General features: G+C 41.6%; 1 protein-coding gene across 2 annotated transcripts in view; it reads left to right on the top strand.

The window, feature by feature from the left end:
* The window catches only part of AGK (acylglycerol kinase), a 95,340-nt gene that overhangs the window by 38,912 nt on the left and 42,583 nt on the right, over positions 1 to 13,845 (top strand). For both annotated transcript variants that reach the window (XM_031455505.2, XM_010989844.3), the window contains exons 5-6: positions 8,046 to 8,085; positions 10,884 to 10,963. In XM_031455505.2, coding sequence (XP_031311365.1) covers positions 8,046 to 8,085; positions 10,884 to 10,963 — 120 coding nt within the window. The remainder of the gene's footprint in view (positions 1 to 8,045; positions 8,086 to 10,883; positions 10,964 to 13,845) is intronic.

The following is a 13,845-nucleotide window of genomic DNA, read 5'->3' as shown; positions in this document are numbered from 1 at the left end:
GCTGCTGGCTGTTCTTACAGATGGGGCCTTCCTGATGAGGGCAGAGATCAGGTCTTTGACTGGCTATTAAGTGTGAATTAATGAATAAAGAAAGAGTGGGGTTATATGTAGCTGGACTTTTTCCTAAGCCTGCTGGCAGATAATAGTCACTACAGCGATAAATCGTGACTCAAGGTGACCATAGTGGAGGCATATGCCTGCGTTTGTGATGAAACAGTGGACAGAGCTTTCTTGCCTGCTTTTCGTGTCATTTGGGAATGTCCTTAGAGAACAGAGTAGAAGCAGAGTATTAAGAGAAAAAATGCTGTGTTGAGAATGAGAAGGCTTAAGTTCTAGTGCTCAGTCTTTGCGTCTCTTCTCTCTTAATGGTAGGCAGATCCCCAGGCTGGAATTTCTCATACTAGATCAGTTGGTAATTTTTTAGGAGCTCAAGGGAGATGGCGCTGTTGAAGGATTCCCTGTGTAAGTGAACATACCAGGATCGTGTTTAGGGGTTTAGAGATACGGGATTAGAACTGCATGTGCTCCTTGGGGAGGGGTGTGTATCTCACTGCCCAAATGGGAAATCACTGCTGCAGTGAACTTTGCTACTCACCAGACATTGTAATGTTGTTGGATTGACGGGGATCTGGCTGTGTTGGGGGAAGTCAAAAAAGCACTGGGCTAGTTAATTTCTAAGGCGTTGCCCAACCTTAAAAATGTAAATTGCAGGGAATGGAACTTGGGCTTGGGCGCCTTACGAAAGGCATTTTACTTACCAGGTTTCTGTAGGGCTTTAACACTTTGGCAAAGAAATAAAGATAGTAAAAACGGGGATTGTAGATTTGGAAGTTGGTGTAAGTATTCAGGAAGCCATGGTTAAATAGGGGGCATACTTATTTATATCTCTGGGGTAAATCACACATCTTATGTACTAGATGGGGTAAGTCGTATTTTGGCAGAGGCCCCCTAGGAGGACTGACTTTTCTGAAGACAAGATACTGCAGTCCCTTTTGCATGAGCTTGTCCCTCAGAAAAGATGTTTTCTCTGGATTTTTCATTTCAGTGCTGACTTACTCATTCTTGCGAACTATGGGCTTGACCAACTCCCTCCCTTCCTCCTTCCCTTCTTTTCTGTTTTCACAAATACAGTCTTGGGAAAATGTTCTTGGCTTGCTTTATATTATTATTAAAAATGTTGACTGTTGCATTGTTAAATACACCACCAAGTAAAGAAATCTACCCAGAAGGTACCATTTGACCTCAACATTCCTGAATGCACGTTTGGTCTACTTTTACTAGTCCAGAAGGAAGCCATACACTTGTCCTTTACATTTGCTAATGGGCTTTGTTAACTTTTTTTTTTTTTTAATTTAATTTTTTTTCTCTTAACAGAGGCACTGGATATTGAATCCATAACCTTATGCATGGCCAAGCACGCACTCTACCACTGAGCTATAACCCTCACCCTCAACTTTTTTTGTTATTTTTGCTAAACTTCCCACCATCAGCAACAGAGGTGATGGAGTTTATGCCTGTGTTGGATGGAACAGGCATTAATGGAATTGATTGCCTTTGTGACCCTCATTTTCTCTCCTCTCTGTTTGCTCTAAGGGGCACTGAAATGAAGACTGTCACCACTTAATACATGGTTATCAACAGGATTTCTTCCTGACCCTTTTATTCTTTCATGATGTTCTTTATCTCATTGTGCTGGAGAGAGATAAGAAGATATAAATTTCCTAAGTGGCAGGGAGAGACCTGGAGAGCAGGAAGAGATACCGTGCTTGGTTACATGGAAAGAACAGACCAGAAGGCCCCAAAATCCTTTTAAAAATCGTTACTGTTTTCATTGTTCTCTAGGGGTTTCTAACCAACACACTACCCGTTCTCTTCTATCCAAATGAACATTCTTCAGGCCCCAAAGATCAAGCATTGTTCTTTAGGGGCTGCATTGCTTCCTTCTAGGTCATGTGCCTTTCTCTAGGGCAGGGACAGTCAGCACTGTCCCATGTGTGGCAGAAGCTCTCCTGGGCAGAGACAGTCAGCACTGTCCCGCGTGTGGCAGGGGCTCACTGCAGCAGCCGGTACCTGCATCGGTGGGCTGTGTAGTTTGAAGAAGCTCTCCCTCCCCTCCTGCACACCAGTCACTTCTCTCAGGTTCATTTTCATCTTTGCTTCCATTTTCACTCCACCCCTGTTGGCAGCCAGGGGGTACCAGCACTGCAATATAATCATTCATTATTCTAGGAAGCTTAGGTAAGTTGAAGTCGTTGGTAGAAACATCCAAACTTGAAATCTGTTTTGTGTAAAGCAAAAAACTCCGTTTGTATGCACCAAGGGAAAAGCTGGTGGTAGAAATTGCTGTACAATTTGCCTCTAGACTATAGTGGGAATATCTTTTTTTGGGAAATAGGACGGATCAATGTGATTTTTCTCTCCATGTAGAGTTGTTATTGAAATAACAACTTATCTTATTTTGCAGTCCTAAAGTAATAAATAAAACATTTATGGCCCAGAATAAATTGAGAGCATCCCATTTCCTGAGGTAGCAGGCATGTTCTTATTCTTGTAAAGCCTCAGGCAGAGTGATATCAGCAAATTTTTTTCATTTTCTAATCCAGAAGCTTCTAAATTCTTTCTGTCAGAGAACCCACATTTTTACATTCAGTACTTCAGGGACCCTTTTGGATATGACTGCATTTTGTAGCACCTCTTTTAAATTGTGCTGAACTTGAGTTCTCTCAGGAGACAGCATGAGGCAGTGGAAAGAGCATGGGCTTGGCATGTATATATGGTACCTATTTTTCTTTTTTTTTTTTTCTGGCAACAGGGTCTTTGGTTCACATTCTGATTCTTGACCCATTAGCAATCTGAAATTTCTTTGACACCAAATTCAGCCACTGGGACAGTTCCTGTGGTGCTTCCTGGTGTAGCAAAAGTTGCTCCTCACTTAGCCTTTTTAGAAGGTGCTAGTTCGATTACCCTCTCCCCCAAATATACGCACGCGCACACACATTCTTGGTGTCTTCTTGATCCAGTTAAGTTCCCACGGCGCTGTTGGCAGTTCTCCCTCCTCACCTGTGTTGAGCCGCAGTGGGTCCTCCTGTTGCCCTCGGTGGGAATGACACTGAAGCAGCATCCCAGGTGATCTCTTGGTTCGAGAATGCCAGGTACCCCTACAAAGAATAACTTTCAGTATAACCTCCAGGACAAAGTCTGCTTGTCTGAGCACAGTGAGTCAGTCTCTCCTGTTCAAACATTTGCCACTTACTTATTAAACGGTTATTTATTGAGTATCTTTTATCTGTAAGAGCCTGTGCTGTGCTCTGTGGAAGAGAAGATGGTGAATTATCCATGACTCCAAGACGCTTAGAAAGATAGGACAAGCAGTGTTGTGTGTGGTGGGGTAAGGGCGTGTGTGGTATTGCTAGGCCTTCTATTTTTTTTTTTTTATTAAGGGTGAGAAGATAAAATGATCAAGTCCTCAGAGGCAAAAAGTAAAGTTCATGGTGTTTTTTAGGAGCAGCAAAACACGCAGCTTGCCTAGAGCAGAGGCAGCATCAAGGGCGTGATGGGAGACAGGGAAAAGGGTGCTTTACTTTTCCTCACTAATCCACCGCATTTCTCTCTGGCTTTCAAATGAGGCGCAGTCTCAGTTTCTTGAGATTCACTTGGTGTTCTCTGTCAAGCGCCCCAGAGCGCCGGGTCTCGTCCTGCTGCTGCTGCTTTCACAGCGAATCTTATCCCCCCTGGTCACTCTCATTGCCTTGCGTGTCTTTAGTCGAGATGACTGCTATTCCAGATGTGTATTTCCAGCTGTCCCCTGGCTGCTTCCGCCTGGACTCTCCACCACCATCTCAGATCGGCTGATCTAAGACAATTCAGCCTCCTCTCTCCTCAGCCTGTGTCCCTGACTGCAGTCCATCCCTGTGAACGGTACCACCTCCCACTCCTTACCACCAGAAGGCTCAGGCAGAAATGCCGGCACCATCTGTGAGCCGTCCCTTCCCTTAAATTCCCACAAGCTGGGCCTAACACTTAACTCCTAAATATCTGCTGAATCTGCCTTTTCTCCATCCTCACTGCCACCATCCTGGTTCTAGTCCTCATCACCGCTGACCTTCATTCCTGAAGAACCCTCTCTGGTCTCCCTGGATTTAGTCTTACCTTTGACTTTTGCCTTCTTGAAACTGCAACCAGAAGGGCCCTTCTACCCTGTTAAGTCCAGCCCATTTTAAAACTCATTGATGGCTCCTTGTGTCCCTCATGATAAAATCCAAATTCCTTAAATAGGTGAAAAGGCTCTTGGTGGCCTGGCCGGTACCCTGCCCCGCCCCGCAGGCTGCTGCAGCTGTCCTGACTGCTTTCCTTTCCTGCCTTGGTTGTCACCTCTCTCTTGCAAGCTCTTCACCTGCTCTTTCCTCGGCTTACATTCTCCTCCTGATTTTTGCCTAGCTACCTTCATTTCTCCCCTAGGTCTCAAATTCGGCATCACTTCCCATAAGAAGTCTTCTCTAATTCCTTCTAGACTAACTTGAATACCCCTCTTCTGTGTCCCTTTTGTGGAGCTTGTAAAAGTCAAACCACCTTGAGGTTGCCTGTCAAATTGTCTTTCTTCCTTTCTAAACTGTAAACTTCATGAGGACAGGGGGTGTTGGGCTATTTACCAGTATATCATAGACACCGAGCACAGTGCCTGGCATATTATTTATCAGGAAACGCGTCTTTTACAATGTCACTGATATTTACCAAGAGCCGTTCTTTGTCACTAGATCCCAAACTTCTTTAGGTCAGGATCTAATCTTGTTCATGGTCCTGTACTCGGTATTTTGTGTTCAACAGATTTGTCCCACCAATTACTTTTGGGAGCTTTATTGCACCTGAACTTACGCAAAACATTATGTGAATGTCAATTTTCAAAATTATAATACATGAGTCTAGGAAGAAATTTGATAGATGTAATAAATGTGCTATAAAGTATACATCCAAAGGAGTGTTGCCCATTCAGTATTGTTTGAAGTTAGGAAGAAAAAGCATTTACCGTAGGGTTAGGTTGGTATGAGTTTGAAAGCCAGCTCTAGCACTTAATAACACAGTAATCTTGGGCAAGTCAGTTTCTTTCTCTGAGCCTCAACTTCCTCATCTGTAAAATGAGAGTATAAAGCCTGCCTTGCAAGGTTGTTACAAAGATGAAAGGTTTGTGAAAACAACTGCAGAGTATCTGGCATGCGGTAGTTGCTCTGTGAATTTTAAGTTATTTTCTTTTTTATTCCAGCAATGCTGACATGACAGAAAACATTTTTGGAATTTCTTTTTTGAAATAGTTTTCAGAGCTTGCTGTAGACCATCAGAATATGTCAGTGGCAGAAGTTTTTTCTTCTTTGAGGATATCTTTGATTTTTAGAAACGGTTTGGTTCAGAGAGCATGATCCAGTTGGTTGATACCATTTTTGATATTTAAAAAAATGCGGTGTGATTATAATGAGGATTTCTTTTGTCGTTTCTAAATCGGTACTCTCTTGGCTTTCTCACAGGTGGCTGTGACAGCATACGTATTCCACTTGGCACATTAAAATCCAGGGAATTTACTATCAGAAAAAACTTCTGATTTTGAATAGCATGCTGATAAATCAAGCAGTATTAGTGGGCTCAAGAGAGCTGAGATCTTTAAGGATAGACTTAATCACACGTTAACCATCAAAATTTTACCTCTAGCGAAAAAGAATTTAGGAAAAAGTGATCCAAGGTGCTACCCATATGCTTGTATGTTTGGGGCTATTCTCTTTTCTGTTTTCTTTGGGTCCACAGGCATCAGTGTGACGCAAGCGCAGTAAGGAAGGTGGTGTTTCCTAATGACCCAGAAGAGCCTGGCACCTTCAGAGGCCTGTCGGTAGTGGAAGGAGGAGCTGGCTGGGGGAAATGGGCACGGATGTAGAGACAGGCACTCAGCTTTTATGGAAGCATATATTTGTGCAGGATAACCTGCATTGTGGCTTTGTAAGACAAGAGATTGGAGACACAGGTCATTCTGTCCATGGGAAAAACAAGTGGTTGGAGGAAGGCAGTCATGTGAGGCTGGAAGTAGTAACCTCAGGGCAGTCTGGGAGTTAGACTGAGGACTAGCCCAGTCCAGGGGAACCCAGTGACAATGCTCGGTGACTCCAAGGAACTGAGTTTTATTTTATGCTCTAGTGGTTACTGAGGCCTCTGTAATTTACCTCATCACTGGATAGAAGGTCCTGAGTGTGAGGCATCTGGTCAGCTCTAAAGGGTCATTGACATGTTAATTATTTAAAAATATTTTACTAGTTTGTACCCTGAATTTACCTTATCTTGTGTGTGTGTGTGTGTGTGTATCTTGTTGATGTTGGAATAATTGTCAGAGAGCAGTTGGTGGAGAGGCGTGGGAAGAGATGAGCAGACATGATTCTTCGTGACTCTCGGGTGGAGGAGAGGCAAGGAGCTTGTAGGACTCCCTTTGGCCACACGGTAGGAGTGGGGCCGTGTCATTCAAGCAAGGGGACTGAGCCTGACAGTAAAGGCGCCTTGTGGGCTAGACGTCTCAGGGGTGAGGGTGCCCCTGCAGCCTTCCTTATAGAGCAGCACGTGCTTTCGCAGCACTGGTGTCGTTATAATTTTAATGGGACATTGTCATTGCTCTTCAGGTGGGCCGCACGGATACTTCTCCTTAGATAGTGCTTTTATTGAAGGTGACAGCTCTGTGAAATCTAGGGGTCGTCCTCCAGCCTGGCTGTGGAAGGAAAATCTCTAGTCTTGGACTGCAACTTTGGCAAAAAAGCAAAACGTTGTTTAATTTTTTAGTCCAAACTTCAATATCAAAATTAGATTTGAATTAGTGGAAAAACGCAAAATTCAAAGTCTTTGATGTTATGAAAAGGGTCTAGACACAAAATTTAAGTGAAATAACCCTTTTCTCCTTTTAATTCTTTTCTATAAATTGTTTATGGGTCATGTTTTCTGGGTACTTGTTTTCTTAACTGTTGCTAACCAGCTTGAAGTTTTGATCTTAGCAGCGCCAGCAGCATGCTTTAAAACAGCCTCACAAGGAGAAGGTTCTGGAACCTGTAGGCAGTCAGCCATTTCAAGTGCTCTTAAGGAGTGAGTGGCACAAACACATTTTAGAAAGCTTTATGCCAAATAGACGAACATATCCTGATAGAACATTTTCACCTTTGCATCCAAAATTTTGCCTCATGCCCAGACTTTCCATTTATGATATAACCGAGCATCTGACTATGATATTAAAGAAAATGAGAGCTTTAGATAAGGCACTAGCAGGAGCGACTACACATCACATTTATTTCTGGCAAATGACCTGAGTAATTTCTCTTGGATAAGAAAAATGCAGGGTATGTGCATTAGTTCTCTATTGCTGCCCTGACAAATTGCCACTGACACAGTGGTTTAACACAACACAAATTTATTATCTTACAGTTCTGTGGGTTAGTGGGACAACACAGGTCTCACTGGGCTAAAATCAAGACGTCAGCAAGGACAGGATTCCTTCTGGAGGCCCTGGGGAGAACCCACTTGCTTGCTTTAACAGTTAGTAGAGGGTACCAACATTCCTTGACTTATGGCCTCCTTCCATCCTCAGAGCCAGCAAGGTTGAATCTTTCTGACCGTCCTTGCATGGGTCATATTTGCTACTGAAGTTTCTCTGCTGTTAAGGACCCCTGTGATTCATTTGGTCCACCTACATAATCCAGGGCCGTCTCTCCGTCTCCAGACTTAATCACATCTGTAGAATCCCTTCTGCCGCCGCGAGGTAACGTTCTCAGGTTCTGGAGATTAGGATGTGGACGTCTCAGAGGGAGGGGGGTTATTTTGCCTCCCATCGTATGGAAACAGTTAACCCAGGATTTCATTCGGGGACATTATTTTTCCAGTGTGCCCATGATTTGTGACAGATCTTTAGGAAACTTTCACTGGAGTATTTTATAGGGCAGTGTTATACATATTTTTAAAAATGACGATTATTTGTTTGGCTCTTAACCTACTTATTAAAGCTAATGTTCATTCTCTTTTGTTTACTTTGCTAGTGATAACCTCCTAAGGAGAGCAGCCTGTCAAGAAGCTCAGGTAATGCCGTTTAATGTGAAACAATGAAAACCCGCCTTATCTCCACTGTGCAGAGACTCAGGCTGTTCCAGGGGTCTCGCACAGCACCCTGCATCAGTGCAGTTTGGCTGTTTTTTCCCCCACTATCAGGGGATGAATCAGGCGGAGAGCCAACTCTGAATAGAAGTTGAGGAAGTTAGCCATCTGGTGAAGAGCAGTTCTAACGCCCACCCCTTTCGACTTGTTTGCTTTTGGATTAATCCTAAGAACACATGGCTGGACTGATGGGAGCTCTGGGAGCTCTGGTGGTTGTCCTTGAAGATATGGCTAAACCCCAAATCACCCCTAATCTGGACAACCCCCAAGGATATCAGTTCAGAGCAGGTGTTACCTCTCAAAGTCAAATCTTCCTAAAACTGTTGATTCGTGTTTTTAAAGCCTGTCTCTTCAGTGCAGCCGATTCATACCCTGTGCGTTATCTCAGTCCCACGATACTGCACTTAAATATTCATACATCTAGTCATATTAGTTACAGTAGAATCGTAAGTCCTTTCAAGTTCAAAGCCACATTTTTGTTCTTCCCTCCCCTCCAAATGTGTACATGGTAACTTGCAGATGAATTGACATGACTGAGTTGCCTTATTGTTATATGTCATTTAAGCTTATGTCAGAAATACCAGAGAAGAAACATGGAATGAAAAATGACCAAGGCATGATGAATTAGTAAGAGAGATGGGTGGCAGACCTCACGTTTGTTTCTGAGATGTTTTCCTGGATGACAATGACAATAGTTACTATTAACGAATTCCTCTCTTCGGTGATCCTCTAACTGTTCTAAATCTGTGTTTTAAGAACTTGATTACTTTTTTGATTTGTTTTAATCCCATGTGGCTCTAAGATGTTCTGGAAATCAACTCAAATAAATGTTAATGTTAAATTTGAGGTGATCTTTACCCCAAGCTAATTTGCCATGAACAACTGGAGAATCCTCTGGAGAGGGGATTGAAGGAAAAGTGGTCAGTGTTACTCCCTTTCTTGTGCACCTGTTCTGAATTCCATCTCCTCTTACTTTTTCAGGGACTCTGTTCCTTGAGTTATTTCCTTTCTTGCATTCATTTACCTCTTCCCGCACTTCTCATTCTCCACTTCCCAGTGCGCACTTAGCTCCTTCCATCTGGAGAAAGGGAGTGACTTCATCCTTATAGCCTCCTGCCTCTAGTCACTTTTCCTGTCTGTGTCCTTCCCTTTTCAGTCTAAATTCTTGAAAGAATATGATTTTTTTTTTAAATCTCACATAAACTCACCTCATTGTAATCTCATAAAAACTCCTTAATCGACTGTCAACCCGAGACCTGAGTTGCAGGTGGGAGGGAATTCTGGAGGCTAAGCACCCAGGACCAGGAGGAATAAGCTGGAGCTGGAGGTCTGGAATCTGGCAAGTTAATGAAATCATTTCTGGCCGAATTCCAGAAATAGCATGGCTAGGAAAAGAACAGATTACAATATATAGAGATTTGGGAGCAAAATGTTAAGGTCTAACTCAGTAAGAGTGAAAGCAGAGTAGAAACGCTAATGTACCAGAAACTTTTTACAAAGAAATGGTACGTCCTTCTGGAGTCTTCAGAAATAGAAGTGTTTTTAAAGCAAGAAATAGTGGTGAGAAAGGGATCCCAGTGGACTGTCGGGAGAGGGTAGAGTTGGATTCACTTAAGAAAAATCTTGGTATAACTTTCATTCTTCTCCTCTCTTTGCTCTGTGCTTCTGTACTTGAGTGCTGCCTTCTTGGCCCAGACCTGCTCCTCATCACCAGAGTTGAAATTTTGCTTTCTTCGGTGTTTTCCTATTCTCATTCTTTTTGTTGACCATCTTCTTCAATCCAGATGGAACAGCAGTAGCTCCCATTATTTCTCCCGACACCTAGTCCTCTGTGCATCTTCACTCTGCCTCATCCTTTATCTGGTCTTTAGAGCTGATGGAGTCGAAGTTTGGGTTCTGGAGTTAGAGAGAGAGAAATTCTAGGCTTGTAATTTATTAATACTTTGACTTTGAATGACTTCATCTTTCTGAATCTTGGCTTTCTCAGCGATCAAAATGGGACTGTTGAATATCTCCTTGATTTCTGTGAACCAAGAATAATATGTGTGGAAGCGGTAAATACTAGGTGCTTAGTAAATATTAATTACACTTCTTTTCCTGTACCATTTGATGCTGTTTAGTTATACAAGATTGCGAAGAAGAGGCAAATAGAATATTAGATTGATTTTTCACATGTATAAAAATCTGAATATTAATTCGTAACACAAAGATCCTTCATGAATAAGCTTTAGTGATAAGTTGAAGGAAAAAAGATTATATTCTGCAAACTAAAGACAAATTAAACTTCCCTTGTGACAGAATATGGCCTTACTGGTTATAATAAACCTAGCCATGGGGTTGGGGGGTATAGCTCCACGATAGAGCACCTGCTTGGCATGCATGAGGTCCAGGGTTCAATCCCCAGTGCTTCTGTTAATGGGGGAAAAAAAGAAAACAACAACCTGGCCAGATCTTAGGAGAAATGAAAAGTTACTTACCTTTAGTATATGAATGAAGCAGGCTTTCTACAATACAAAATTCAGCTTATTTTCATTAAATAATGGAGCATTTTATTGTAGTTGTTTATGGTGGTGGTGCCAATATGAAATCATGAAAGAACATTGTTTCCCCAGAGGTAGACACTATATGTGCTGGAAGTAAATTCTTTTGGAATGAGAGAATATACGTGATCACTAACTCAATAAAAGGACATTCACTTAAAACTTGTCTGTTTTCTGTTTCAGGTGTTTGGAAATCAACTTATTCCGCCCAATGCACAAGTGAAGAAAGCAACCGTCTTTCTCAATCCTGCCGCTTGCAAAGGGTAGTTCAGTTTGTGATTTGTTATATATTCAGCTTTTCTAAGGGGAAAAGAGTCACAGAGTATCAGGCAGCTGGTTGGATTGTTTAAAATTGGCAGAACTAGGTTCAGTCCTCTTGTAGCAATAAGATTCAATTACAGTATAGAAATAACGGTTAATGGGCTAAAACTGTAAAGCTAACTGGTGCTTAGCCGACTTGTCTAATTGAAGTTTAATAATTATTCCAGAATTAACACTCTCAACTCAGTCTTATCTGCTTGGTGGTAGCCCCCTTGGGAACAGCTTCTGCTGCTTTGATGTAAGTTATGAGGTCATCTCTGTGACAGGGTGGCGGAGAGCACTGTGGCCTTGTGAAGTCAGAAACATTCCTTCCCAAAGGAGTGAACATTGAGCTCGGTCTTGGAGGCCAGTCGAGGGAGAACACTGAGTCTTCCCGACTGAGGAAATGGCCCATGGGGCTGGGGCCTGGAGACAGGAGCCCCTCCTAGGTCCCTCCTGTGTCCCAGGACAGAATGTGAACTGGTCTGGCCGGCCTGGAGGGTCAGTGAGGGAATCGTGAGACTCGAGATGTGAAGAAGGGTTGGGACCTTGGTTGATAGTCACATGTCCATGTTCAGGCATTGTAACAAATGTACTACGCTGGGGCAGGAGGGGAGGGTGTGTGTGTGTGTGTGTGTCTAGGGGGGAAGGGTGTATGTGAGAACTCTGTTTTCCACTCATTTTTACTGTAAGCCTAAGAATTGCTCTAAAAAATAAAGTCTTAATTTTTAAAAAGTGCTATAAGCAAAAAAAATTTTTTTTTACATTGTTAGGAAAGGGAAATAAAAAGACTCTGATGGTTTTAAGAACTCATTTAAAATTTAAGCTTATTTTTTAAAAATAGTAAGAGTGAAAGGATGGAGGGGGAGAAAAAAGTGATACCTTTTATTCTACCTAATGATCAGGATGATTCTTTTTGTCTTTTCTGAGGATCAGAAAATTAATAAATTTGTATTAGATTGGATTCTATAAGCTCTAAGTAAAATGATGTTAAGAAAATAAGAGCAATGGAGTAGTTGGGACCAGCTTCTAAGTGATAAGGTTAATATTGTCTGGAGAGAAACACAGGGGCTCTGAAATAAGTTCCTCTAGTCATTTCTAGGGAGGTAGTGAGTGTGGTTTCACAGATAAGAGGACTAGTCACACCTTATTTCTTTTTAATTCAGCAGTTTAAAATATTTTCCTACTAATTGTCTAAATTGGCTCCATCACTCTACCTAATTGAATTGTATTTGCCCACCATTGTTGGAGCCACTTCCTTCTCCCATAAACATACCAGTCATCTGCCTATTGATCATTCTTGTTTAAAGCCAACACTGGAGGGGAGGGAAGTACCTCAGTGGTAGAGTGCATGCTTAGCATGTATTAGGTCCTGGGTTCAAAGCCTGTACCTCTATTGAAAAAAAAAAAGTTAAAAAAAAATAAAACCAACACTGAACAATACCAACAACCAAACAGGCTCTAATACAACACAATCCAAATACCCAAGACAACCAAACAGTCCCTGGTGGCCTGTGGCAGAAGCTAGCAGAGAACTGGGTTTAGGTCTCAGTTTGAAGCACCTGGTCTGTGCCCTCTTTTCTGCTCTGTGATACTGTGGGAGTTGCTTAACTTCTTAAATCCTCAATTTACTCATCTGTAAAATGGGAAAAGAAATAGCACATACCTTATAAAAATTACCATTTAGTCCTTGAGGATTAAATGAGATAATGCCCATAAAGTGTTGAGCATTCTTTCCATTTCATCGTCAGCACTCGATCAAGGAAGTGTAAGCTGCCGTTGCTGTCACCGCTGACCTGTGGGCTAGGTTCACAGCGTGCTTTCCTGGCTCCCCACCCTGGCCCCTCCTCCTCCCTACTTTATGCAGCTGTTCTAGGTCCTGTTCCTTTAGAGACCTAGTAAGTTAGTAACTGGCTAATTCTGATGAACTATACGGCAGTTTGTTTACGCTATAATCGGTCATTTTGAGTTCCTACTTCTAGGAGATATTTTAGATTCTGTTTACACTTTTACATCTAATTATATTTGCATTTTTAAAGGTAGGTTCTTATTTAAAAGTATAATACTTGTGTCTACAAGCAGAAGGCAAGTCTTTCTTTCTAAAGTCATCGTCCCCTTTAACAAGGTGAATCCCTGCCTGCTTCTGGGAAGCAGCCACTCTGAAACTCTACAGCATCTTTTTAAAAAGCTTTCACTGTTTGTACTGTTTTTGTCATCTTGGCTCTGTTCTGGCACATAATTTATAATTTATCATGTAGCTATTTCATTATGTAGTACTGGTTTAAAACTACATAAGAGCTTAAGGAAATAAGATAACTGTATTTAGCGTTAATAAATAATACATTAAGGAGTAATTCTTTTTTCAGTGTGCGTGAACCTGGAAATTGCTGTAAGTATAGAAAGTTTTTATTTAACTCTGGTGCTATCTCACCCTTAATTATATAATAAATAATATATTTCTTACTGGTAACACTTGTTTTTCAATATTTTATATGGAACATTAGAAGGAAAAAATGTCTTCACTTCCCTTTTAGAGATTTTTGTACCCATGGCATCACATAAAGATGTGAATAAACCTCAAGTATTCAGATTTTTTTTTTAATTGAAGTATAGTTGATTTACAATATTGTGTTAGTTTCAGGTGTACAGCAAAGTGATTCAGTTATACAAATATATATATTTTTAGATCTTTTTCCATGTTAGGTTATTACAAGATATTGAATATAGTTTCCTGTACTATACAGTAAATCCTTATTTTAAAAATCTGTTTTGTGTGTATTAGTGTATATCTGTTAATCCCATACTCCTAATTTGTCCCTTCCTCCTTTGGTAACCATAAGTTTGT

Source organism: Camelus dromedarius, chromosome 7 (assembly GCF_036321535.1).
Source record: "Camelus dromedarius isolate mCamDro1 chromosome 7, mCamDro1.pat, whole genome shotgun sequence".
NCBI classification, from domain to species: domain Eukaryota; kingdom Metazoa; phylum Chordata; class Mammalia; order Artiodactyla; family Camelidae; genus Camelus; species Camelus dromedarius.
Note: the sequence above shows the minus strand (reverse complement) of the source record. Positions and strands in the feature narration are given on the sequence as shown.